We start from the raw sequence: 25,293 nt of genomic DNA on the forward strand, positions 1-25,293 counted from the left end.
GTCTTGTGTAATCAGCATCTGCATCATTTATGATAGATTACCCCAGCCTTTCTCATCTGGCTTTAACTCTTATCTGAATATGTCTTCTCTCATTGAAGTGGTATTTAAGTTTTCACCTCTGTAATTGTTTGATTGCTAAATCTTATGGTCAACAAGTTGAACGTTTAGCCAATACCCTGTGCAAATAAACTGACATCATTTTTGACAGCAAGGGAATATACAGTCAATGCAGTATTTCAGGAAATTCTGACAACTGTTAGTCAAAGATCATTAATCAAGTAACTGAGATACTATAAAATTGGTAGAAATTACACAGAAATCAGGAATAAAAAGGCTTGAGACAGTCTGTGGCCAGCCTTTTAACCTTTCGAGGAGTCTTGGCATTCCTGTAACTATGAATTTAATGGCTCTTCCGTTTCATGTGCTTAAGACCCTTTTTATTACAGGTAATTTTCTGCATAAAGCGATCAGCTAGATAAAGCTGTATTTCAAAACTTTTAAATGTCTTTTATTACATTATTATCACCATGGCTGATTCATTTATGAAACACAAAGCACTCCCATTTGGACAGATTTATTCTTGTATCTGTTTTTTTCCCTGGATTTGCCAGAATCCCATCCTGTTCGTGTTCTGAAGGTTAATGCCCAAAGTCAAGCAGACAGAAGCCAAGTGCTGCAAGGTTTCCAAGATTAGGACTGATTCCCTTCACAGAAATAAATGATTCCTGCCATGTTCAGTGATTTTGTGCAGCACTCCCCACGGCTGAGTGAATGCATCAATACTGTAGTTCTTACATGCTGTACATACTGATGACACTCGGTGTTAACTGATTGAGCCGTGCACTGGAGACGACGCACCTGCAAGAGGAGTGCAGACACATATATTTTTATCCTGGTTTTGAAACATTTATTTTACATTTATTTTACTTGGGAGTCACAGTTTCCAATTCCATGGGCTCTCAAGCCACACTGCTAAGGTAGAACAAACCGTTAAGTACTGCTTTGTTGTCAGAATTATACTGAAAATGGTCTCAGGTTTATACCCTTTGCCACAGCTGGATCTTATACTTTTGAGAGAAAATGATATGAAGGTGACTGTTGAGAGTCCTGACAAATTAGAGACTCTGTGGAATTTAAGTCTCATAAGAGGTTCTAGCTAATGATGGGCAAGTGGATCATTTAATTCAATTATGAGGAATCATTTTGGCTACATTTTCATGTTATATTTTATTATCATGTTTTATAGGCTTTGAGGCAGCAGCAGAAAAGAAGAAATGGAGTCTCAATGATGGTAAACAAGACTGTTCCTCGTGTTGTTTTGACACCATTAAAGGTGTCTGATGAGCAGTCGGATCCGCCTTCAGGTAAAGAGCTAAAATATTGTATGCTTGGCCAGTTTCTTCCCGGAGGAGACTTTCTCACTGAAAGAGATGTCATGATTTTTTTTTTTTTTTTTTAATTAATAATACTTCCACTTGAAGTTTGGTTTAATTTTTTTTTAACATCTTCAGCTCTTCAGTGATTCAAAAATAGAGTCCCACCCAGTTTAAAAAAAAAAAAATAGAAAAGGCACCAGCTCACTCATCATGAAATGACTTCATTTGCTATTGTCAGTAGGTGTGAGAAAATACGTGGTGAACCTAGGTGGATTTTGTTGCTGCTTTGGCTTTTGTTTGTTGAACTTTAATGGTGGAGCACATGCTGATGTGAAACACCAGAAAAGCAGTTCTTCCGTGAGTGTGAATTTGTTTTTTCAGTCCTCTCCTGCAAAATCTGGAATCCTTTATTAGTTTTTGTGTTCCAGCAACATTCTTCTCACCTCGGTGCAGCCCTGACCTTTCCTTCCAATTTACCTCCTGTCACTTTATCAGCTATGTACCATTGTATTTATTATTCTATTAATGTTTGCATTTTCTGTTCCTGCTTCAACATAAAGTTATTCATAAAGGTCTGATCTCTCCCTTTTTTCAAGAATCCCTTCTTCCCTCATCTGTCTGTCTCTGTCTTGTATCATCTCTAAATGGCATCCGACTGCTCAAGATTATTCATGTATTTTTACAAAAGATTAGACTATTTCTTTTAAAAGCTTTCAAATCAGTGACTGTGTTTTTGATTCTGCTATTAAGCCATCTGTTCTTGCTTTTGGTCCTATTTGATTGATTTATTGGGCTTTTCTCTTTTTATCCAGTAAGAGAATCAGATTGTGGCCAAAGGTAGTATATTAAATCTTAGACAAAAAGATTGTATCTATGATTCTTAAAACAATTTTAGATTTTTCTTTTCAAGGACAGCAGAAGGAAGATAATGGCATAATAACTATTTCCTTTTTTAGGATCGGAATCTAAAAATGGTGAAGCAGACAGTTCAGATAAAGAAATGAAACATGGGCAAAAATCTCCCACTGGAAAACAAACAAATCAGCACTTAAAACGATTAAAAAAGTCTGGTTTAGGTGAGTGATCAACAGATTAACATGTTACATTTTAGAGTTGTACATCTGTTCAAATAAGTTATGGAGCATTCCAAAAACTTTTTAAAATGGTCAAACAAATTAAAATATCCTTCTATTTGTCTTTAAAAAAAAGGAGAGAAATATTATAGTTACAGTGGGAATGATCTTCAGCTTATAGCTAAATTTGTGAATGGTGTTATTGGATTAAGCAGAAGGTAAAGATAACAAACTTAAAATGAAATATGTATTCAGATAATTATCTTCCTAGTTGTAACTTCATCTAATGTGTAAATTTTTGTCTAAGCAACTAGGTTTCCTTGTATTATTTGCTTTATGGGGAAAATGCCACTCTTAGGAAGGCTTCCTTGAACTGGATAATACGTTATCCTTGGGGTCTGCTGCAGGAAAACTGCTCTGCTTTGCGTTTTGTCTGTGCTGCTTAAAATATTTAGTAGTGTGTGTCTGAATAGTGAGCATGGCTGAGAAGCAGGACACAGTCCTCGGGTCTTGCCAGTTAGCACCAGGTTTTCTTCTAAATGCTTCCTTCCTAATAACTCTTCACTGGGGACCCAACTGCAGCTTCCAGGAACATTAGAATTAAAAAGACAAAAATAAATGCTTCCTGGACTAGAAATGATAATTTCTCCATCACTGTGTCTTGTTGAATGACCTTGACCTAATGACTTCATTCCCGTCTTTTAGTTATTTCACTTGTGAATAAGAGTAATGATAATAACCTGGATCATTATAATATTTTGTAAAATGGTTGGTAGAAACTACAAACTTATTGACTTGAACTTTATTTCTGGTTCTACCTCTTATCTTTTTCACAACTTAGGATCTTTCTTATTTGCAGAGTTTATCTTTTTTTTATCATTCAAGTGTGATTTTAATACATTTATTTAATTTTTGATAAAAAAAATTTTTTTTCTGTTGCCTACGTTATACCAGGCATTTTCCCAAATACTGGGAACATGCTTTCAATAAAAAAGCCTTTTAACAGTATTTATATATCCAGGAAAACAGAAGTTATTTTCATTTAAATTCTTTAAATATAGTATAATTACCTATTTCACATTATTTCTAAGACTAAATAATTTTATAGTTACCGTCAAACCCCAGATGTGTATTTGTGTATAACCACACGCACATGTACTCAGACATATTTTTTTTCCTAGTCTTTTGGGTGTGGTAAATAGCTCCCAAAATGGAAAATGATAGTGGGAGAATGACAAAGAAGGTACTGAAAAGTACATAACTCTCCAAAGAAAGCCATGTTACCATACACAAAGTGATTAAAAGGTCAATGACCTTTAGTTAGAAAGGCCTGCTGCCAACTTCAATAAAGTCAATGTTATGCAATGGGAGTAAGAAAATTCATGGCACAATGTCACATGCCGCCACCACCCCACCCCCACCCCCCATTTACTTACTTAACTAACTTCAGGACTGGAGTGACAGTTTACTGTGCTGTGTCATCAGGATCCTTATGATTCTGGTTTGCTTCCATTCTACTTGGAGACACCTTGAATTCCATACTCAGTAAGATAGAGAATCAGAATTTTTTTCTTTTTTCTTTTCTTTTTTTCTTTTTAACGTCCCAATCAAGCCTGCTCCTAGAAAATCCTGCATACCACTAACATTTTTTTCTGTTCAAATTTGTACTGCCAGAGTATTTTGGCTGACTTGTGAGCCAATGGAAAGGGTACTAAGGGAAGCCACCAGGGTCTTTTTAACGTGCTTTGTGTTAGACCACAAAATAGGAGAAATAATGAAGCTACCTTGTGGAGGAAAGGAGAAGGGAAGATAGATTCACTGGTCATATTTAATGCAGTGGTCTAGGCATTTTGATATGTTATTTCAGTTAAATCTTTAATTTTGTATAGTAGAATGATTTCCATTTTATAGTTGAAGAGGCTGAGGCCCAGAAAGGTTAAGGAGGTTGCTCATAAATGGCACAGCTAACATACAAGCCAAGGCATAGCTACTCCACAGTCTCAGCCATTCATTTTGGATGGAATCCAAATGTCAAATCACCTAGCCTGTAATTTACCCATGTAGGCATCACTGAGGAGCACCCAACTCTGTGATGTCATGAGGAGTCTACCTTGTGTTGACAGTGTAGGTGCTGGAACTGTAGATCTCCTGTATCCTGTGTGATAAGGGCAAGAAAATTGTGGGATCTAAGATAAGTCAATTAGGGTAGAAACCTGTCCACAACAAACTGCAGGTGATTACCGGGAAGGACGGCAATTGACTGCCTAACCTGGCAAGCAGCGGAATGGAGTGGCTTCTTTTGTGTTAGTGAGGTTGGTAGTGCTTTTTAAGCTAGCAGTTTATACCCTGCAGTATAAAATGAAAAATAAATAAATAAATAAATAAATAAATAAATAAATAAATAAAGTGGGAGAAAGAACCTTAAATATAACCATTCCCAGACAGTGTCTTTTTTAGACACTGATAATCTTGATGTTCTGTTAGAATCAGGAGGTTTAGTACCCTGTAAGGCATCTTTGTGAACATTCTGCTCTCTTTGCCTTTAAGTTGTTAGCTCCTTGGAAGCAGTGACCTTCTTCTGCATCTTTGTGGTCCATTATATCTCTCCTGTATAATATTTGCTGAATAAGTTTTGAATGAATGAATAGTTCAGATTAACTGAATGAGCTATTCAGTCCATCTGAATGATACCTCCTGTAGGTTTCAGCTACTTATGTCTCCTTGGATAAAAATGACCCTATGTATTTGAGTAAGGTCATTCTTTGTGAACCCATGTATAGCTGTTGAACCAGTACACAGGAGTGATCCCACCCCTCAGCCCTTAGCCAGCCAAATAGCAATAGGTGGCTCTTCCTCATCTGTTTCTCCCACTTAAGCCCCATGTCTAATTCAAATAGTATCAGAACTATGGTTTTAACTTTCTTTCCCTCCTTTTGGTAGGGGTAGCTGCATATAGGTCCTAACCTGTGGAACACACATTCTGAATGAAAACAAATGCCATAGTCTGTTCTAATTTAAATTGAGAGTTCTGTAACAAATTCCAGTCAAAATTGAACTTCAGAGTGCACATCTAAATTTTCATTCTTATTGTGAGATTTCCCTAGTAGGAAACAAAACAAAACAAATACTTCTAATCATCTCCCAAGTACTTCCTCTTGATAACTACTTAATTTGTCAAGTTGTAGGATAATCACCCTGTTTAGGGTACAATTTTCACTTGGTTCTTAGAATCTAGTGAGTGAGCCTGTGTGACTAAGCACACAGTAGACCCCTATGTTTTCCTGAGGACTAAATAGAGGACCTACTGTACCCCTTCCAGACCCTTTCATATGCCCACCTTCTTTGGAGAAGGTTCCCAGCTACACAATTTAAAAAATTAGTAGTAGTAGTAGTAGTAACAGCAACAGCAACAACAACTACAATGACTTTCAGCTTCCTCAGACATTCTAGTTCTGAATGTCATTCTTCATATGAGAATTAAGTCACTCAGCGTGAGAACCCACTGCTCTTGACCTAGGCGTTTCACTCCTTTACTCTCCGCCAAGGTTATGTGTGAAAACTGAGCATTTCCCTGAGGAGCCCTCTGATTGAATAGACTTGTTAATCTGGGATGAGTGAGTGCAGCTGGAAAAAATAATGGTTCTAAGTAGAACTTCTTTGACAATGGAATAGTCAAACAAAAACTTTATTGGTCCCTCTCCTGTTTCTGCATCAAGCATGGTAGAAAACAATTCCAGTATGCATAAAAACAAATTCTAACCACATCTGCAAGGGTTCTTTTATTATCACAGGCCACTAAACATTAGTTTACCAAATAACCATGGAGCGGAAACCTCAGGATAGGTGTGACTGCAGATGAGGTTGAAGATACATATTTTTCTTGTCTAATCAGAGTTTTCAGTGTTCTCTGTCCTTATCTTATCAAAGGATAAGACTTATTATTTAAGGCCTCCCCCATGAAGTTTTCTGAGAAAACCTTAGTAGTTTATCATATCACTGTCTTTATAGCACTTAGAGCATGGATTTGTTAATATTTCAAAAAGTTTCTTAGTGCTACACTGTCTTCTCACTTGCTTCATATGTTTTTAATTATTCAACTTTATGTTTAGAGCAGTTTTAAGTTCAGAGTAAAATTGAACTGATGCACAGAGACCCCCACGCCCCTAACCCCACATGTACAACCTTCTCCGCTATTGACAACCTATGCCACAGGGTGCATGTGTTATTACAGTGGGTGAACCTACGTTGGCTCTTCATCTCTGCAATGGTTTACTTAAGGTTCACCCTTGGTGTGCTTGTTCTTTGGGTTCTCAGAAGCAGAAAATGTCTTTGCCCTTATATTATTGTACAGAAGAGTTTTTTTTTTTTTTTTTTTTTTTTTTTTTTGTACAGAAGAGTTTTGCTGCTCAAATATCCTCTGTGTTCTGCTTATCCCCTCTCTTGTATTTCTTTTTCTAACATTTTCCCCTAAATTGTTAAGTTCCTTGATTTCAGGGTCATGGACCTAAACTAGTTTTTAGTTGTATTTCTTCTTACCCAATCACACAGGAGTTTTAAAAAGTGCTTGCTAAGCAAACCCAAGCTGCTTATGAATGTCTCTGAGGGTGTTTTCATAATGTCCTCATTGAGCCCAACTTCCAAAATTCATTCATATATTCATATGAACATATTCGGCTTAATATTTTATAGTAAAGAGTTGTACCTTTTCTGGTTTTTAAAAAAATGGTTACACATTCTTTAAATAAATCAATACAGAAAAGTACAAATGAAATTTGAACAATAACCCTCCATCCTCTCATCCAAATTATTATTCCCTGTGTTTTATAACATTTCTTAATGTGCATCTAAAGCCAGAGATCATCTTATTTTATACTATTGTTTTATTCCATTTTAATTAGAAGTACTAAATTTAATTAATTTTAGACTAAATAAGAAACAGAAGTAAAACCAAAACCCAAAATTGTTAAATATTGCCCCAAGACATATTCATATCTCTCCAAGATATTAGAAACAGGAAAAACCAAAATAGAAGCGATTGCTTAACTGTTCATTTCGATTTGGGGCAATATAGTATGAAAGGGAAATAATTATCTTTACAGTCTTACCTACTTCCCATGTTTTTGTTGTATTATTATTATTATTATTATTATTATTATTATTTTTGCAGTGCTGGGGATTGAACCCAGGGCCTTGTGCTTGCCTCGCAACTGAGCTATCTCCCCAGCCCTGTTGAATTATTTTTTAAACATCAAGGTTGATGACATTTGTATTTTATTGGTTTAACCTTAATGGCCATAGTTCTTTAACCCTGGTACTATATTTTAATGAATTCAGTGTGCCATTCCTTTTGTTTATGATGATATTTTTGTCTTCTTTTTCCCTTCCTTCCATATTTCTCGAGCTCTGTTTCAGAATCATTTCTCTCCATTTTCTTGGAGACAATAAAGAACTCCTTGGTTTTGAATCTTCCCTGTGTGTTTGGGCAGTTCTTTTGTCTGTCTGGTCTGCCTGACATTTGTGCTCCCCCCCCCCCCCCTTTTTTTTTTTTTTGGTCTTTGTATGTACACATTTAATGCATACTTTCTATGTTTATTCCTTTCTGGAAATACTAACAACAGAACATCCCTGATCAAGAAGTACTCCAGAGTCTAACTATTCCAGAGAATACTTAGTGGTTCTAAGACCAGATTGGTGGTTTCAGACCTACCTTCTATCTGAAATAGCAGAGAACTAGCCTGACCCTGATTGGGTACAGGCCCCATGATTTTTATCATGAGACCACCCTTTTGTATAGCCTGGACACTTATGGTGGCAGTTCAGCCACCGCTGCTTCTCCTCTCTCCTTCACCCTGCCTCTGCTACTTCAGACCCTATAGGCTAAATGTCTGGGAATTGGACACTAAAATGGCTACATCTTTTTCCTTCTCTGGGTACTATAGGGAGATATGAAGTACCAGCTTTAATGAGATAAGACAATCATATGTAATTGGATTGTTCTTAAGCCAATTAAGAGTACATGTGTAAGGATAATTAAAATGGAATTAAACATCCTCTGTGGCAACACATTTGGTTCAGCTGTTCTGTCTTTTGTCCAACATTCTAAAACATATTTTTGCTTAGGTGGTCAACTTGGAACTAGATCCTCTATTGGCTGTGTCATGAAAGACGTGCCTCTGATGCTTCCTTTTTTCTATGATACTCTTGAAAGATTTTGAAGCATACTACATAGTAACAGTATGGGTCCTACTTCTCACATTGCTTGACATGGAATATGTTTCAGAATTTTTTAAAACAAATACCCCAGTGTTCCTTTCCAATTAGATCTGTCATTACCTTTATATGAGAATATTTAGGCTATGAAATAAGAATTAAACAAACTCCCTTTTTGATTTTCCAGCATTTATTTAGCTCTTGTCTCTTCCTCAGTTGCTGAGAAAAGAAAGGTCTTCCAAATTCTCTCTCTGATGATCTAGGGTTTTTTATTTTTTGAATTGTGAAATATTTCAAAAATACAGATGCTAATAAAATGGCCACCAGTATAACCATCAATGTGACTCAACAATGTTAGATTTTTAGAAACAAATGCACCTTGTAAGAGTTTTGTGTTGAGAATGATGATTTTATTTTCTCATACGGTACTTAGTTCAGAATAAAGATTATAATAATTTTAAAAAGTGAAATGAGAAATGTGTTTCTTTACCTTTTCTTTGAAATCTATGTTGTAAAGTAGTGGAAGAGCTTCAGAAAGGAGGTAAAGAGAGTCCCCAAGCCCACATCTTTAGAGCCATTTTTATTTCCTGCTTTGAGTGTACATGCTAGGGATTGCCTGCTGATCCATTTTTTAAAAGATTTTTTATGATTTATTTGTATTTTCTATTTCTAAGCTACATTTGAAAATTCGTAAACTTAAAATGATTTTCTACAAATAATTTTCTTAAAATAATATTCTACAAATGTATTGACAAAAGTCACAGTGTTATATTACACTCTATAAGATCTGGTTTTCATTATATCTGCCTTTTAAATCTGTGTTATATCCAGTATTATGTCCTTTTAAAAATTCCTATATATAATTGTGCCATCTCTCACTATGAATATCAATTTTATTAGTTTAATTTAAAAAACAACCTTTTAATTATTGATGGTCTTCATTGTTCTTTGGTTCCGCGAAAGTTTAGTATTATACTTATTATCTCTTTTTGAGTGTTTATTCTTTGGTTGATTTATTAACTTTACAACTTGAACAGATGACTCTTGAATTTATCAACCTTTTCCACTACTCTTTAATATGTACAATTTACCTTTAAAACCAGTTGAGGAGCGTTTTACAGATTTGTCATTATCACTTAAATTTCCATTACAACATTTTCTCCTTTAACTTGTGAAGTACTTGAAATGTGCTTTTGAATGTCCAAAAGTGCAATAGATATATGGGGCATCAAAGAGTTGCTATCTTTGTATTTTGATACCTAACTTTATTTTTCTCTGGACAGAGACAAGATTTTATATTAACTCTTCAGTATTTGTTAAGATTCATAATGGTGATTTATTTTTTTCCTTACTTCCTTGAGTTCTGGAAAAAATGATTTCTCTAAAGGCTCTGTGCAGCGGTTTCTGTTAAATTCATTGGTTCAAGAGTAATAATTGAGTTGTGAAAGTCCTCTGTGTTTGTAAGATACTTTTAAAGCTGAGTCATTGGTTTTTAGCTTCCTGACTTCAGTTTCCTTGTTTTTCTCCCACTTTTACATTTTTGAGGCTCTCACACTTAAATGAATGCAGGTTCAAGGTCATTATGTTTCCAGTGAATCATTTCTTACACATTGAGAGAATGATTGTTCTCATACCCAATAATGTTTTTTGTGTTTGTTTTTCTTTCTGATGTTAACCTTGTGTTATTGGATTTTTGTTGTTGTTGTTGTTTGGAATCTCTGATTTGTATTTCTTAGTTTATCCTCCTAATTTTTATCCTTTGTATGTAATTTTTGTTTTAAGCCTCTCTCTAAAAAGCAGCATGTAACTGGAGTTTATTACTTTAAGTCTAACATAAAAAGCAAGTCACATTTATCATGGTTTGCTGGACTTTTATTTTTTATGCCTTCCCTTTGATTTACTAAGTTTTCCTTCCATCCATTTATTGGGAGGTTATAGGTTTCTTCTTTCAAGGCTACCTATGGTTTTAACAAAATAAAAAAAAATTAGTTTGTATGTATTTCATTCTCAGTGTCAGTTTTTTGTAGTGCTCTTGTATGAGTCACATCTTGCATGCAATTACTGTTAAGTATTTTATTTCCACATTGTCTTCACTCTCATCTGTCATTGTATTATTTTTTACAATTAGTGTTTGGAGCAATTCATGCGTATTAGTCTTTTAGTTTGCCATTGCTTTTGCAGCCCTGTCATTCCTTCCTTGATAGAATTTCTTTATTTGGCAAGAACATCCACTAGTGGTTATTTCAGCAAGATTCTCTAAGGAATAGAATTCAATTTTGGGCCCTGAAAATGTTCTTACTTCTTTGCCAATTTTTGAGAGACAGTTGCAGATGAAATTCTACATTGTCATTTGTTTCCTCTTGGCCCTTTGAAGATATTCCAGTGTCTTCTGTTATTTATTCATAAAGTTTCTGTCCTTCTCATTGTCATCTCTCTGGAGATGATGTGTCTTTTCTTCCAAATGGTTTTAAGATACTCTTTTTTTATTTTTGATGTTTGGAGATTTCAACATTTCAGATGGAGGAATGGAAATGGGCATTTATCTTTCTCGAGATCGTGTATAGCTTTTTATGAGAACTCATATTTTAAAATATCTCATCCATTAACTGACTGTTCAAATATTGCCTCTCTGCCATCCCCTGTTTTTTTCTTTCTGAAACTCTTATAGATAGGCATTGTGACTACTTATCCATTCTCTGTATTTCTGCCCTATTCTAAATTGACTCATCATTTAATTTAATTTTGTCTTTGCGGTACTGGGGATTGAATCAAGGACCTCAAGTATGCTAGCCATGTACTCTACCAGTAAGCTGCAAGTCCAACCTTTTAAATATTTTTAAACTTGCTGAATAGTTTAAATTTATTGATTGCATTATTTTTTATTTTCTAGCATTTTAAAAAGAATTATTTTTATTTTGAGAGAGGGCTTCATTAAATTGCCCACTCTGCCCTGGTACATGAGATCCTCCAGCCTGTAGCCTCTCAAATAGCTGGGATTACTGGGGTGTGCCACCATACCCCACAGACTTTTCATATTTATACTACGTTCTAGATATTTTCTTCAACTCTATATCATGATTATTTAATAATTATTTCATGCTGTGTCCATTAAATACTTCTGTTAATTTCTAAAAACTAAATTTCATTTCTGGAAGTTCTATTTCTGTTTAAGATATGACTATTATTTTATCATAGTGTTCTGCTTATTCTTTTTTTCTTTTCTTGTGTTTAATTTTTTAAAACAAAGATTAATAACCTTTCTCAGTGAAGGATCAAAGGGCAAATACTGCAGGTTTTTTAGACCATTATATCTGTTTCAACTCTGCAACTCTGTATTATACTGCAAAGTAGACCTAGACATTATATAAACAACTGGGCATGATTATATTCCAGCAAAACTGTATTTATCAAAACAGGCATTGGACTTGCAATAGCTCATGGATCATAATTTGCTGACCTGTGATTTAAAACATTCTCTTTATAATCACAGGCAAGCAGTTCTCTTAGCTCAAGTAACTGAGCATAGTCATTCTTTTCAGCTGACTGTCCCTTATGGTGGATCATTTTGTGGTTTGTCCTGATTTTGAGTTGTGAACTGTACATGTAGCCTTCTGTTGGACATGAGTGTGCCTTGAGTTGTGAAATTATCCCTCAAAGCACTTCTGAGATTCAGACCTGCATCTGATATTTTTATCAAGATTTGCATTTTAGATTATTGCCTTCAGAAATTTGCTGAATAATAGCAATTTTCTGAAATCATCCAGTATTTAGTGCACTACTTGAAACATGGTAAACATACAGCTACTATTGCTGCTATTTTCTCTGTTAAAGTTAACAGTATCTGTCTGGGAATATAGTTCAGTGGAGCAATTCCTTAGTGTGCTCAAAGTTTAGTCCCTGGCACCACCAAAAATAAAAATGAAAATAAAATTAACACTATTTTTGTAATTATTATCATAGATTTTGAGTCTTACAGAATTTATATCAGTTGTAGTTGTTACCATTTATGCTTCCAAAGTTTCTAAAAATTCTGATTAATTACAAGTTCCTCATTAAAATATTTTTTTATTAGGACATCCTTTGAGTTAAAAAATTAGAAGACATTGAGTGAAATGTTTCTTATGGAAATTAAGGATAGCCAATGCCAGACAAACATAAAGGAGCTTCGTAGCCTCCTCTTCTGAAATATCATTTTCAAAGGGTTAGAATTAAACATATGATTGAGTATATATGTTCAATATATACATATATGTGTGTGTGCATGTATATTTTCCTCAATCTGTAGTAAATTCGTACCTCTTGCTTGTTCATCACAGGACACTTGAAATGGACCAAAGCTGAGGACATTGACATAGAAACCCCAGGATCTATTCTTGTCAACACTAACTTGAGGGCATTAATAAATAAACATACGTTTGCTTCCTTACCTCAGCATTTTCAGCAATACCTCCTGCTTTTGCTTCCAGAAGTGGATAGGCAGGTAAGTAGAAGTTTTAGACATTTGGTATCAGTCACTAGTTACCTTATGAAGTGGCAGGTCTGTTCTCAAAGATGACTGATATCTCGATGGTCTGTTTAATAATAATGTAGTACATTTATATAATTGATTTATATCTACTTATTTATTGCTGTCATTGGCTTAGTTGTTTAATCTGCCAAGAACAGAACCATATTTTTATTCTTAATAGTGAGCCAGTTCTAATTTTAAAATGTAGTGTACTGCAGTAGAGTGAAAACTGTAGACCTTCACATTGGGAAGGGAAAGCAAAGAAATCAAACATTCCTCTATCAAATAAATCTTTGAAGTAGCTGCTCCTTTGCCTGGAGGGAATATTGAAATTCAGTAATAAAAAGCCAGGGTTTCTAAGAAATTATGTAAATGTTTTTATTCTCAACTCTTTCCAAAAGGCATTTAAAATTTATGTTTGCATTTGCTTTCTGAGAGTCTATCATCATGAATGTGATTGCCTATAAATAATCACCTTTTATCTTTCTTTTTAGTGTAACTGGAAATGCTCTTAAGTATATTTTTGAAAAGCTTCTAAAATAAGGAAATACAAATATAGGCCCGTAATAGCAGGCATCAATCATCTTCTAAAGCCATTTCCTTAGAAAAGCAAAGGGAAAAAAATTTTCATCACATAAACTTTTATTAAGTTTCACAGAAATTATTGAGTGGTATCATGAAACATTCTTCTGTTCTTATTTCATTAAATTCTGACACTGTATATTGTTTCCATTTAATGGACTTAACTAATAGATGTGTATTTATGAATTTGTATTTTAAAATGATAGGTACATTCATGATTCAAAGTGGGCAAATTTCCATATTACCTTAAAAAAGTTTTCTTAAGTTTTTATTTGATTCTGTTTTCTATTAACTTACCCATCTCCTTTCATAATATTTAAATATGATAAGCAATAATTTATTATAGTTCCTGTGTATCTCTTTTGTTCATACTAAGAAAAAGATGGTTTTGTTTTCAGATATATTTTCATTTGGGAATTTGCCTTCATGAAACAAAAATTTACTTACCATTTACTGTTAACATACTTCACGTGCTCTGGGAAAATAGAAAGACAGTAAATGGTTAATGAGTGGTTATAGAATTAATGATTAAATATACTCTAGTTGCATGCATATACTTTTTGTGAATAACTAAACCATGGAGTGGAGACAGGTAAGCTTAGAGGAAAAAGACAAAGGTAAATTGCAATTTTTTTTTCATACCTGAGATTGAACCCAGGGTTACTTAACCACTGAGCCATATCTGCAGCCCTTTTTTATATTTTATTTAGAGACAGGATTTTGCTGAATTGCCTAGGGCCTTGCTGAGTTACTGAGGCTGACTTCGAACTCATAATCCTTCTGCCTCAGCCTCCTAAGCCTCTGGGATTATAGGTGTGCACCGTGGCATCCGGTGAGCCATTTTTTTAATGTGAGTTGCAATTTTTTATGCAAAGAGAAAAAATTCAGACAAATTCAAGATCCTTGAATTGAATATTAATATACAGATAGAATATGATTAAAATGGATGAAAAAGTACCAAAAGGTCCAAAGACGTAAAAATCAAAAGCTAATTTGGCAAGAGTCTGAAATAGCGGAAGAACAGTACAGATATTTCTGGAAAGACATTGGAAGTAGATTTTGGAAGAGTCCTGGAGTTTGAAGCTGGAATCTGAACTGTGCTTCCCGAGTATGTGCAGTAAGAAGCCACCGAGGGCCTTTGGGTAGAGCTTGTGATGTCCTGACAGCATTGCTTTGCAAAGAACAGTATTCTGGCAGTACTGCAAGTCAGGGTTGGGGTGGGGAACATGAGAGTGGAAAGAATAGCTAGTAAGCAAGGTTAGTTATTTCCAAAGATGGCACACTAAGGCCTTTGGGAAGATGGACTTGAAATCATCTAGGAGGAGGAGAACGCAGTCATCAGCCTTGTCATTGTCACCATCACCCTCCTCCTCCTAGCGGTTTTTAAAAATTATTATTTTTCATACTGGGGATTGAACTGAGGAAGCTTTCCAACTGAGTTATATCTCCAGTCATTTTTATTTTTTATTTTGAGACGGAGACTCACTGAGTTGCCAAGGCTGGCCTCAAACCTCCTCTTGCCTCAGCCTCCCAAGTAGCTGGGATTACAGGTGTGTGCCACTGCACCCAGCCTCTTACCAATTTTAAAGTTTGTTAAATAACCCTTGAAGTAAGAAATAAGGAGGAGTCACTATTGATTCTCTGGTTATAAGCATGCTTGAGAATAGAGTTCAGATGTCAAGAAAAACTTTTCGAGAGGATTGACTTCTTAGCTTAATATAGCTGTTTTCCTCACTTCAACATATGTGATGTGAGGTTTATCTTGTTTTGAGTTTTGTCTCCAGCCCCTGGAATAGGGTTTGGCATATATAAGGTGTTCAGTTAATATTTTTGGAATGAAGAAATAACATATTGTCCTAGGTTTAGCCAAAGATTCAGTAACTCAGGAGGCCAGAATCCAAGCCTAATATCTTATTCAAGCTGTAGCAGTTCATGTGACTCAGTATTTTTCTAGTCACTGTGAAAAATACACACAAATAAGGCATAATACCTATCCTTAAATAACATTTAGTCCTTTGGGAAATTACTTATTTATTCAAGAAATAGTTACAGAGCATGTATTGAGTGCTATTTGCTTTGCTAAATACAGAGGATACAAGAATGAATCTTGGGGAGGACTAACAGAGGAGAAAGGCATACTGGAATATGGTCACTTTGAGCACTAGTATAAAGAAGTTTAATAACTAGCTAGGTCTACACCCAATTTAGAATAAGACAAGGCTGAGTTACATAAATGTCAGAAAAGAAGTATGAAGAAAAAGGATAAAGAAACGTAACCCGAATGTAGTACTGTAGAGGATTTTATGCTAGAGACGATGTTTAAGTCGAACCTTGAACCTCTTAGACACAAAGTAAAGAGCATTTACAGAGGGAGGCATAACATGTCCAAAGTCTTGTTGCTTATTGTCCTCATAGATGCAGTGGGTTTGTAGGACTAGAACAGTCCACAGGAAGAGAATGACTCAAGGTGCCTGGTTGGGACACTGTGTTCTACAACCTCAATGACTTGCTTATAGACCATGTGTTTTGAACCTTTTCTGAAACCATTAAGTTCCATCAAAGGATTTTCAAATGAGAAGTATCATGCATAGAATAATTTAAACAAATATTCTAGTGTCTGGACAGAGGGGAGGGCAAGAGAATACAAAGAATAAGTAAATAAAATATAGTCATTATTTTCTCTAAGGTGCCAGTAGCCCTGTAAATGACGGATTGGACAGGCAGAAAGATAAGGCACAGAGAGACTGAGGAAGAGACAATCTCAGTAGTTGAAATAAGAGATAAAGGTCTAACCTTGTGCATTGACCTTGGAAATGAAAAGAGTGAATTCCAAATATATTTTCAACCCAGAATTAGTAGGAATGAATGACAGACTGCCTATAGTATGGGTTGTTAAAGGCGTGAAAGGCAACAGAAGATTTTATCTAGGGTGATTGAGAAGGACAGAGGCTCTGTGGGCATGTCAGCATTTGAAAGCAAGACGTTTGGAGTTCCTTCTCTCCCATACTTCCTCTCTGCCTTTACTCCTCTTACTCCATCTTTTTTTGAAACCTATTTATCTTCATTTTTTTTTTTTTACTTCTAGTTGTTTTATAAAATTGTTACATCTAGTTCATTATTTGATTTTACTCTTTATGAATTATATTGCAAATAATAGAAAATCCAACCCAAACTGACTTTAAAACATCAAGGGGATTTATTAGCTCAGGTAAGTGGAAGACAGAGGTTAGGATGTAATTTTGGTCATTAGTCTTGGCATTCCATTATTATGAAGGGCCCATTTAATTATTATTCAAATAGTTAATTAAAAGAAATCTTCTCCCTTCTTGTTGACAATATTCTAAACCTGACTCCTTTTGTGATAGTATGCTACCTGAATTTAAAAAAATTATGGATAATTGCCTCTTGGTTCATGTGCATGGGGAAAACATATCTTTCCCGGTATTTCAAACTAAAGCCGAAGGTTCACATCAATAGTGCTGACCATTTCTTAAGCAGTAACTCCAGCTAAGGTAACAGAATATGCAACTTGGTTTAAGCCAACTGGGCCTACTTCTGGAATGAAATGATACAGTTATGTTGGAGCTCGGAGATTCATTAAAAATCTGATATTTAGTAAGTTTTATTAAATGATATGTGATTGGGGACATGTGGGTGCTTTTTAGGCAACTAATACTACCCACAGAAGTGGGGTGGAAATTGAACTTGGCTTTTAACATGTTAGGTTAACATGTGTCTATTGAATGAAATGTCCAGAAAGTGATGCTGTATTTAGGTTTGAAGACTGGAGAAGGTGGTGTACATAAAACCTGTAGATTATCGTGTCAGCTATGATTTTGATGAGATTGTCATTCCAGAGGAACATATACATTAAGAAAGGGTATGGGAAGCAATCAGGGAAGAGAGAGAAAATAGCAAATCCATGAGAGATCATCAGCATGGAGATCATATACAAACTTTGGTTTCCCCCTTCAATATTCTTTACTCTGCTTTGCTCCAGAAACAAACCTGTGAATGAAATACTACAAAAGTATTACCTGTGCCCTCTGTCTTCTTTTTTCGCTTTTTAATTTTGGAATAGTTAAAAACTTTCAGAAAATTTTAAGGTTCATTTGAGATGTTTCCAGTATGATAATTCAATCTTCCTCCCAACCAGTATGTTTTGACTTTAGGGTATATTTCTACAAATAAGGACATTCTTTTATATAAAATAACAGTGATGATTACCATGTGATCCTTAGACTATATTCATATTCAGCCAGTTACGTCAATAATATCATTTGACAACAAGATCTATAACAGAATTTATCTTATTGCATTGTCTCCAGTTTCTTTTTCTTTTTCTTTTTTTTTTTTTTTTTTTTTGCGGTACTGGGGATTGAACCCAGGGCCTTGTACTTGCAAGGCAAGCACTCTACCAGCTGAGCTATCTCCCCAGCCCTGTCTCCAGTTTCTCATCCCCTCTTTCTATAATAGTTATCTTGTCTTTCATGACCATGACACTTTTGAAGATCAGAAGTTAGTTTGAATTTGCATGATGTTTCCTTGTGATAGTATTTCAGATTATGTACCTTTGGGAGGGATACAGTACATGGCATTGTGTTCTTGTCCTTGCATCCAGTTTGGTGGCACAAAGTTTTGATTTGTTTCAATAATAAGGTCGTTCATTTCATCATTCAATTTAAGGTGTATCTGTCAAGCTTTTCCAGTATAAACTGGCTCCTTCCCTCTTTGCACTTAAGTTGTATTTTATGAGGAAATCTTTTTAACTGTGTAAATAGTATGCTTCTCTTCAAATTTTCCACTTATTAATTTACTTATATCTGTATGACTTCATTGTTTCCTTTTTAAAAAAGGTTTCTGTGCTTAAGTTGTCCAACCTTTGTTCCTGGGCAGCCTGTTAAAGCTGCCTCCTATGTCCTCTGACATGTCTGTGTCATTCTTTGAACTCATCCTTGCTTTAAAACACATCAAAACATTCCAGTGTAGGAATGAACCCTTTCTCCAAGAAGCTCTGTTTCCCTTTAGTGCAGGATGGAATTTACTGTCTCATGAAAGGTGTGCTCTTTGCTGTTTGGGTGTTGCTGTTCTTGGATCTAGTTCAGATTTTAGGGGGGAAAATACACCCCCCACACACACATACTCATGAGTACTACATTATGCATGTGTGTGTGAATACCTCCTTGCAGAGGAGTCTTGTTGACAAGGGAAATTATGTAGAAGGAAGAGAGCAAGCCTAATATCTAAACATTACACAATTTTGTCTACATTTATTTCTGCATATAGTTTTCTGCCTTGTAAATCATGAATTTCTACCAATGCCTTCAATTCTAATCTAATAATTTATAGCTCATTCTAATTTTCTCTTTCCATATTTGTCTCTTAGTTCTCAGACAGCAAGAAATTGGCTTCTGTTACTAATCCACCTAATTGTCTACTTGTTGGTAGCCAGTCTTCCGTCATGGCCATCATCCTGCCCCCGTGTGGATGGTCTGCTCATTGCACTCTGGCTTGATGACAGGCCATGCACTCACCCACCTACCTTACTTGGACATCTTCCCCTTCTGCTTAACAGCTGATCCTCTAAACCAGGCCATTCCTCCCTGCAGGTGTCTCTTGACCATGCTCAAAATCCAAAACTTCTTTCCAGGCCTCCCCCCACTAGACGCTGATTCATCATTGGGCCATCATGGACCCCAGGGTGTGTACACACACACACACACACCTACATTGTTTTAAGCTATAGAGCTGAATTATTCAGTAGGGGAAAGAGAAGGCCCTCTGGTTTCTGATTGGATTCAGCGCTTCAGGAACCCTGGTAGTGGATTGGATGGAGAAAGGAGAGAGAGGTTGAGCCCTGCGCTGCCCCTGTATGGCTAGCACAGGCTGCCTCTGCCAGGTGGTCCTCTGCACTCAGCCCTCTCCCAGTCAAGTTCCAGGAGCTCTTCTTCCCTTCACACTTCAGGGCAAATACTACCTCTTATTATTTGCTCTGGTTTCCTGCACAGTCCTCTGTGATTTTGCTATACCTTGACCATGGCTTTGTAAATCTCACCTCGCATCTACTCTCCTCAAGTGATCCTAACTTGAATGAACCATCTATCTTCTGGGACTCCTGAATGACAGACCTTTTGAGGAAGATGAATAATGTGGTTGTAAGCAAGCAGGAACAGGTTATCTAATTTATTCAATTATTCAACCAGTGTTTATTTAACACCTGTTATGTGAAAGGCTCTGCTAAGCACTATGATACAAACATTAGTAAGTCTCAGTTCCTATCTGAGAGAGATGGAAAAGCCTGTAGCTGCAGAACTACGCTATAGTGGCAGTATATGCGTCACGCCATGGAAACGTAGAGGATGCGATTGTATTCTGTTTGTGAGGGAGGAATCCTGAAAGTAGAAGTGTCATTCGGGCTGAGTCTGGAAAGATTCAGAGTTTGCCAGCCAAAAAATTGTGGGTGTTCCAAATAGAAGAAACAATATATGTTAGTAATAATGTTAATTACTTACAATGCTCGGCTGACTACGTCGATTATTTCTAGTCCTTATAGTAATGTTGCAGACAGTGTTATAAACCCACTTTATTCATGTGGAAACTAAGGCTCAAGGGGGAGGAAAAACCTTACCCAACTTTTTCGAAGTAAAAACCTTGGGAGAATTTGAACACAATTTTTTCAAACTTCAAGTTCATCCTCTTTTCCTTACACGATGTCCCTTGACCCCAAGACACAAAGAGAAGTGAATGAGGTCTAGCAACATATAATTTGAGGTGACTGGTGTATAAGGTGAATAAGTTGAGGCTAGAAAGGCAGGTTGGAAGAACCATATCAAAAAGACCTCAGATGTCAGTAAGCTGATACCTGACATCAGGGGGAAAGAGGAAAGGGGTAAAGAAACAATGGAATGTGAAAACTCCAGTGCTAAGTGAGGGTATTGATATCGAGGGTGTGTTTGTCTGCTTAGAGAATAGAGGATGAGGGTTGGACAGGAGTAAATGACTGTGGAAGACAGCCTGCTGGATCATAACAGGTTTTCACCCTGCTCAAAAAAGAGATTGCTGATGAGCACTGAGGGCCCAATCAAGGTTTGACAGCGATGAACACATAATGGTCTACTTGTTTTTCCCACCCCAGCAATGCTAAATATTTGTGCATTGAATTTTGGTCATAGATATGCCAGAAGTTGGATCTTGAAAGGGTTGGAGATTTGCCAAGACTCATATGGAAAGAGTTGAGGAATTTTAGGGGACTGGTGAGATGCTTGTTGGATTAATTGAATATGGGTTTCAGGCTAAATAGGAAGCCAAAGTAAGGTTGAAGAGGACAGAATGGGTGGACATTCAGAGTGAAGGGAAATGTGAGTTTGAAGGAAGGAAGGTGTGTTGAATGAACTGTTAGAGTCTCAAAATAACACACTTTGGATATGATCAGGTTTAGGCAAGCAAATAGGTTTAGGCAAGCACAAAATTCCTGTCCTTGGCAGGAATTTTGACCCACAAAATTTTGGTCCAGGGTTCAAATACAAAGAATTCAAATGGTCCAGATGGCATTACTCAGGGATAGCAAACAGGTAGAATTATTCTAGTCCATCATTATAAAGTCCTTACTTGGGATTATTGATTTAATAAACCCCATACCTGGGTTTGTAGCCAGACATGCCTTTGTGCATAACTCTGCAAGATGTGCTTGAAGAATTTTTAGAACCTCTTTGACTATGTGCAGAGATTCTTCTTTAAGAATTTGTACCTTGCAAACTAGTCTACATAGAACAATTTTGTGACCTTTTAAAAATATATGGCAGCTGGTGGAATAAATGTCAACCAAAGTGGATTCATATTTAGGTTTTTATTACACATTCAGATTGAACCTCATTGATGAATAGGTTGTTGTCATTTCTGTCGTGGATATCATTTTTAAATGATCTTTTTGCTGCCTCCTTTTGGTGGTATCAGGGCTAAATAGGGCTGTCTGCAAATACTCGTTAAAACCATCCCCCAGCTACTTCTAAATAAATTATACCTCTTACTTTTTGTCCAAATGGTAATTGCAGCATTTCTGTCCATTCTTACTAATCTCCCTATTTTGTTCTGCATTCATATCTGTGTCTGTGGTCTGTTAAATGACGAGCCACTGAAGGATATGTACTGTGTAGACTCTTTAAAATCCTATCTGGCTTTGTGCTCCTCAGGTTTTGCACTCACTGGCAATAATGCACATAATTTTAACTGTGGAGAATGTCATTAAACTAAAATGGAACATTTACACAGTCTCTTTTACAGAGAATTTTGAACTAGGAAAATGAATGTGTGTGTCAGACATTTACAGCGCACAAGAATGTGATTTATTGATTTCTGATGGCTCTGTTGGCATCAGTGTATATATTTAAAGAAGCCTTTATAAATGCAAATGGGAAAGGGCTTTCCATCCTTTTCCTCCATGGAAAAAGCTCATACATTTTCAATAACTCAGGCTTCTCTTAGAGATTGCTCTACGTACTGTATATATTGATTTTAAAATTATACTGTTATTTTATTCTACAAATAGGGTATATAATGAAATGTCAATTTACCTAAAAGATTATAAAATTCAAATGAATTAAAGATATGGAAAATACTAGTATCTTAAGCCTTTAGGTAAAAGTAAGTATGTGCTTGAGATGTAATTATTTTAATGGAACTGACACTCTGGCTTTTCCTCTGCTTCTGAAAGCATATCTTGAAGTACTTAGGAAATCCATTATTCCTTCTTGCCTAAGTCACTTACTGGTGATAGTAAATCAAACATAGCCAAAGATATCCTTGCAGACCATGCCTGGATATTTCCATTCTCACCAGTGGCTTTATGGAGGCATGTATAATTTATTTAATAATATGAAAATCACTTATGAAGGAAATTGATTCATCTGTGCATTCAATTCTTAGCTAACTGATAGTTAACATCAAGTCCTATTTATCAGTATCTGCTTCAACATATGTCAAATAACGTATAGATTAGATTGAATTACAGGTAATAGGCAATCTAACAAGCAGAGCTTTTTTAGTCCCATGCATGTGGTGATTAATAGAAGAGACAAACTCATTCAACCTAGAAAACATTCCATCTGTGCATTAAAACACTTTCTGCTTTTGTTATAGTGTACTCAGTGGCAACTTCATGGCCTCTAAGTGTATCTTTGGCCATGCATAATCCATTACCACTAGCATTTTGCACTACTGAATATTTAATATTGTAATGTTTACATAATAACCCTGGCATTGTTTGATTTATTTGGTAAGATGTGTATAGGCAATACTTACACCAGTTTACATATGAAGGAAGGATAAGGGTCTTTAAACTCGTTTTATCATCAGTGTGGAAAAGGGATAGTAGTAGAGTTTGGTCAAGGGAGTTATTCATGTGGTACGTTGCACCTTAGTGCCTGTAATTTTAATAAGGAACATTTTCTTTCCGAGGTTATGAACAGAGGACATACAGTGACTTCTAAATTAGGGTAAAAGGTAGAAGGAAGAAAAACAATGAAATCACCTTTAGGACATCTAGTAGTTATTAAACCCTATTCAAAAAATATAGTTGTGGGAGAAAATACTTGGATTCAGTCTGTAATATTTATTGAAGATTGTGTAAAGGAATAACAAATCAATTATAAGAAGGAAGTCAATGATGTAGTAATGTTTGCATCTTTGTATTAAGGAGGCAGTACAAGTATGCATATTTAATCTCCTTCAGTGCTTCTAATTTTCCATTAAAGCAACATTGGCTTTTGCCCATTAATGTATTTATCAGTCTTGGAACTTAGAGGAAGAATGCCATTCAGATGCCAAAAATCATGAGGAATTTCTTCAGGAGATAATGAAGATGAGACGAGTGAAATGATGAATGAGTGCGTTTTAGGAGGAAAACTCTGTGAACTTTTCTCAAAGGGACTGTAGATGTATCCTGTACATCTCTTTAGACTAAGAATATTTTCAGTTTTGGACAGGTTGGATCTGAGGTACCTGTGAGAAATCTACATGGAAATTGCCAGTAAGAAGTTGATTATGTTGGTCTGAGGTTAAACATAGTTCTAAGCTGAAGTTTAAAAAGCATTGAAACCACTGGTGTATGCATGTTAATTAAAACCATAGATATTAGTCTGGGGAGGAGCTCAGTGTTAGAGCCCTTCATCCGTCATGTGTAAGGCCCTGGGTTCAGTACGCAGCGCTGCAAAACAAAACGTGGATATAAGTGATATTGGCTATAGAATAGAATGATAAGAGGGCTTAAGACTAAGGCTTGAGATTCTTAACGGCTGAATAAAGGAGAATGAGCTTGCACAGGAGACTGAAAAGTAACAGCCAGAAAGGGAGGGATAGTGTGCATCATTGGAGCCAAGGGAAGTGAATGTTTGAAGAGTCAGGCGTGTCTTATATTTAAATTAAGCACTGATTGAGGTGAGGACTGACAGTTATCCATCAGATTTCAGATCTGTGGTTCATTGGTGATCTTGACAAACACAATTTTTATGGTATTGTAGGGTGAAGTACCAGTTTGGAGACTGTCAAAATTAGCAGAAGCAGAGTATTTGAATAGAACTCTTTCATATTCTCCTAGCTAAAAGAGATGGAGCAGTGGATCTCAGAATTTCTTGTTGAATTCATTTAGGCCATTAGTCTTTTTAAATTGCTATTATAAATGACATCTTTTCTTCCATAATATAGTTGTTGTGTTTTGTATACGAAAGCTATTTTTTTCTCAGCCATGTTACTAAATTTTTGATAATTTTAAATTATCAAAATTATTTTTATCCTCTTGTGTTTTAAAGATGAATAACTATATTACTTACTAATAATTCTAATTTGGTCTTAATCTTTCTGATTTGTATGCTTTTTGAGAATTATTTTATTTATTTGATATGGGAGAAATCCAGATTGGTATTAGATGAGATGTGAGTCAAAGAAAAAAGGAAGTGGAGGATACTTCACATCCTTAAAAAATTTGGTATAAAATGGTATAAGAGGACTGTTTCCAGAAAACTGGAAGGGAGAAAGTGGGGGAATAAAATGCATTTTGAAATCTGGCCATAAAAAGCTTAGGGCGTTCCTGCTTGATTACCACAGTTTCTTTTCCCCCCAGGAAAGCAAAAATCCAGATCAGAAGTAGAATGAGGGTGGGGAGTAAGGGAAGAAAGGCATAGTGACTGAGGGGTAAGATAGTGAGCTAATGAAGGGGCACATGGGCTAGCTGGTGATAGGGCCTGGAGATGGAAGACAGCTGTCCCAAGGTGAGTGCTGGCTGTAGAATGGGAAGGTCCACCATGAGCTGGACTTTGTCAGGTGGGTGTACCCAAATGACAAGAAGGCAAGAATCTTGTGAACTCCATGGGCCCGAGCCTAAACTTTCACAGAGCGGAATGAAGAAAGGAGAGTCAGGGACTGGTTGAAGGTAGAGGGTTGAGTGGATTGAGTGGACAGCAGGTGTAATGAATTCAGTGGCCACCACAGGAGCATGCGAAAACCCAGGAGTTGGAAGGAGGGAGGAATGACTAAAGTGATAGAGCAGTTTGGT

At 36.0% G+C, this 25,293-nt stretch overlaps 1 protein-coding gene across 1 annotated transcript in view; it reads left to right on the forward strand.

Annotated features, from left to right (window-relative positions):
- Asxl3 (ASXL transcriptional regulator 3) overlaps positions 1 to 25,293 on the forward strand; it is a 165,853-nt gene that overhangs the window by 94,747 nt on the left and 45,813 nt on the right. Inside the window, 3 exon segments of the mRNA XM_047525985.1 lie at positions 1,247 to 1,364; positions 2,333 to 2,452; positions 12,976 to 13,139. Of these exon segments, the coding sequence (XP_047381941.1) occupies positions 1,247 to 1,364; positions 2,333 to 2,452; positions 12,976 to 13,139 (402 nt within the window).

The sequence above is a fragment of the Sciurus carolinensis genome, chromosome 15 (genome assembly GCF_902686445.1).
Source record: "Sciurus carolinensis chromosome 15, mSciCar1.2, whole genome shotgun sequence".
Lineage (NCBI taxonomy): Eukaryota > Metazoa > Chordata > Mammalia > Rodentia > Sciuridae > Sciurus > Sciurus carolinensis.